Raw genomic sequence first — 2,819 nt, forward strand, 5'->3', positions numbered from 1 at the left:
GGAGCATCCAAGAATAAAACCCTTTATTTTCTGTTGAAGAGAAAAGGGAAAACAACCCACACACCTTGCTGTTGACAATGCGTGCATAGACCTGTATCACACGTGCTCGGACATGTGAGTGGGCATCATGGATGTGCTCCTGCAGCGTGTCCAGGAAACGATCTCGACTTGCACGAGCAGAATCACCCAGCTTATCACCAGACAAAACCCGGACAAGAACCTCACCGAGAACCTCACACACAGCCACCCGCAGGCTGGGACTCTGTCCAAACACAAACCGCATGTTAACAGAGCACACACATTCACATTCAAAGAAGAGTTAAGCTCTGAAACTCACAGCTTTGTTTTAAATGATTGCCCTCAGATTACCAAAGAGAGAGCTCAATGCCCAAAGAATTACAGCAGAGAACTGAGATTCAACCTGTGATCCTACGCACGCACGCGCGCACACACTGTAAGCCCCATCCTTTTCTTCCCCATTTCTTCAAATGATAGAAAACTCAGAGGAATGGGCTTGTTGAATGTAGGCAGGCCCTTACAGCAAGACAGCAAATCTTCACTGCCCAGCCAAGATTACCAGCCAATAGGAACACAGGAGAACTCAGACTCTAATTCAATGGGCTCATATTCGCCTTGGTCTCATCACAGAGCAAGAATCCAATGAAAGAAGAGATGAAAGAGAACATGTGACTGTACCTCTCCCTCCAGGTGTGTAAGGAGAACACTGATGTTGGGGATCATGGTTTCGGGTACCAGAGTACCGAGTTCAGACAAAAAGCTGGAAAAAGCTTTCACACCTGAACCTTCTCTGGCTAGTTCCTCACTTGACTTCTGACCAATCTCTCTGAAACGCACAAGGAGATTTGATTTGGATAAAAAAAATTATCATGGGTGAGCAGTATAATAAAAATGTTATATTATTGTAATAAGATGTTATATTTTGATTTTAATAGTTACTTTGCTGGAAACACAACCCCAAAATGTTAAGTAGGGATGCACCGATACCGATACTGGTATCGGTCCCGATACTGAGCTCCTGTACTCGTACTCGTTAAAATGCCCCGATACCAGCGAATATATAGTGGTAAATACATGGAAAAATCAATTTCTTTGGATTTTGATAGATACAAACCAAAAGATATAATAATTAACAACAACCTTAATTAATAATAAACTTTAAATTATACACTTAAAAGTAAAATTATATAATTTGATGAGTGCTGCTACACTGGAAATGCCCATTCGTTAACAGACTATAAGTTATCTATTTTTATTTACTAACATATCAGATATTGCATGATACAGTGAGTATAGAAAAGAATCACCCCCCTTTAAAATAATCACATTCTGTTGCTTTGCAGCCCAGCCTGAAATGAAGACTGTATATGGCCACTGTATATGCAGTCATACCAACAAAGTATCACAAGACCACTAAGGTTATTAAGAATCACCTCATGATCTCTCCGACGATGGCCTTGACCCCGTACTCTGAGCTCCAGGCAGCCACAGCTTGAGCACATACTGACGCCAGCTGCTCAAAGTGCTGCAAGAGCTGAATCACCTTCACACATGCTCCTGTACAGGAAAGAGAAAATATTCAGGACAACTCAGCTCAACATCTACAACATTGCAAACCCATTCACGGTGTACATATAAACCTACCTAACATGTGATTGTATTTCTTCACCATGATTCCTAGCACATGAATGATGGCATCTCTGGTGGATTTGCTCTTCACGTGGCTTATGGTGGGGTTTTCCAGGAGTTTATAGCAACAGCATGTCACACAGCTACATAAAAATGGACAAACATTAGACAAGTAGAAACTGACACATGTGATCATAATGATATCTTAAAGGGTTAGTTCAACCAAAAAAAAAAATTCTGTCATTAATTACTCACCCTCATGTCGTTCCAAACCCATAAGACCTTCGTTCAACTTCGGAACACAAATTTATTTTTGAAAAGATTTTCAAAAAAATAATACTTTTATTATTTAAAAGATATTTTTGATGGAATCTGAGAGCTGTCTGACCCTGCATAGACAGCAATGCAACTGAAATGTTCTCAAGTCCAGAAATATAGCAAGGAGATAGGTAAAATAATCTATGTGACATCAGTGGTTCAACCGCAATTATACGAAGCTACGAGAATACTTTGTGCGCAAAAGAAAAAAAAACGACTTTATTCAACAATTCGTCTCCTCCGCATCACCCTGTAGCGCCATTTTGGAGAGTATCCGCTGGACGTAAACAATGTATGCAGTTCTGTGTCAGCTGCGTCACACGGATACACTGTTTTCGTTCAGATCAAATGACAACAACGTAGGAAACAGATCCGGCGAGACGCAGCTCTATGCAGGGTCAGACAGCTCTCAGATTCCATCAAAAATATCTTAATTTGTGTTCCGAAGATGAACGAAGGTCTTACGGGTTTGGAACGACATGAGGGTGAGTAATTAATGACAGAATTTTCATTTTTGGGTGAACTAACCCTTTAAGACATATAGAGCTACAAAGATTAAACAGAGAAAGGTGACATTTTAAGAGGAAAATCTACCAGAATTTACCTGACAAACTCCTCCTCCACTAGAGACAGACTCCACAGTGTGCGAATGTCCAGCTGCAGCAGTTGAGTCAAACACTGAAGAACTTTCTCTCTCTCACTGTCCCACTGCAGGAGACCTTTTCCGGCAACTTTATCCTTCTTGCGACCCTGAGACAAACACAAAGAGATGTTTAATATGGTGTATACACAAAATCAACAAGCTTAGAAACAATAGTTGTTGCCCTCAGATTACCAAAGAAAACATTCACAGC

The 2,819-nt window shown here is 40.8% G+C and overlaps 1 protein-coding gene across 1 annotated transcript in view; it reads right to left on the reverse strand.

Annotated features, from left to right (window-relative positions):
- Positions 1–2,819, reverse strand: part of ncapd2 (non-SMC condensin I complex, subunit D2) — a 13,438-nt gene that overhangs the window by 7,897 nt on the left and 2,722 nt on the right. The window contains exons 5-9 of the mRNA XM_016492115.1: positions 2,570–2,715; positions 1,663–1,790; positions 1,452–1,575; positions 697–844; positions 65–262 (exon numbers count right to left, since the gene is read on the reverse strand). Of these exons, the coding sequence (XP_016347601.1) occupies positions 65–262; positions 697–844; positions 1,452–1,575; positions 1,663–1,790; positions 2,570–2,715 (744 nt within the window). The remainder of the gene's footprint in view (positions 1–64; positions 263–696; positions 845–1,451; positions 1,576–1,662; positions 1,791–2,569; positions 2,716–2,819) is intronic.

This window comes from Sinocyclocheilus anshuiensis, unplaced genomic scaffold (genome assembly GCF_001515605.1).
Source record: "Sinocyclocheilus anshuiensis isolate Anshui unplaced genomic scaffold, SAMN03320099.WGS_v1.1 scaffold1155, whole genome shotgun sequence".
Classification (NCBI taxonomy): Eukaryota; Metazoa; Chordata; class Actinopteri; order Cypriniformes; family Cyprinidae; genus Sinocyclocheilus; species Sinocyclocheilus anshuiensis.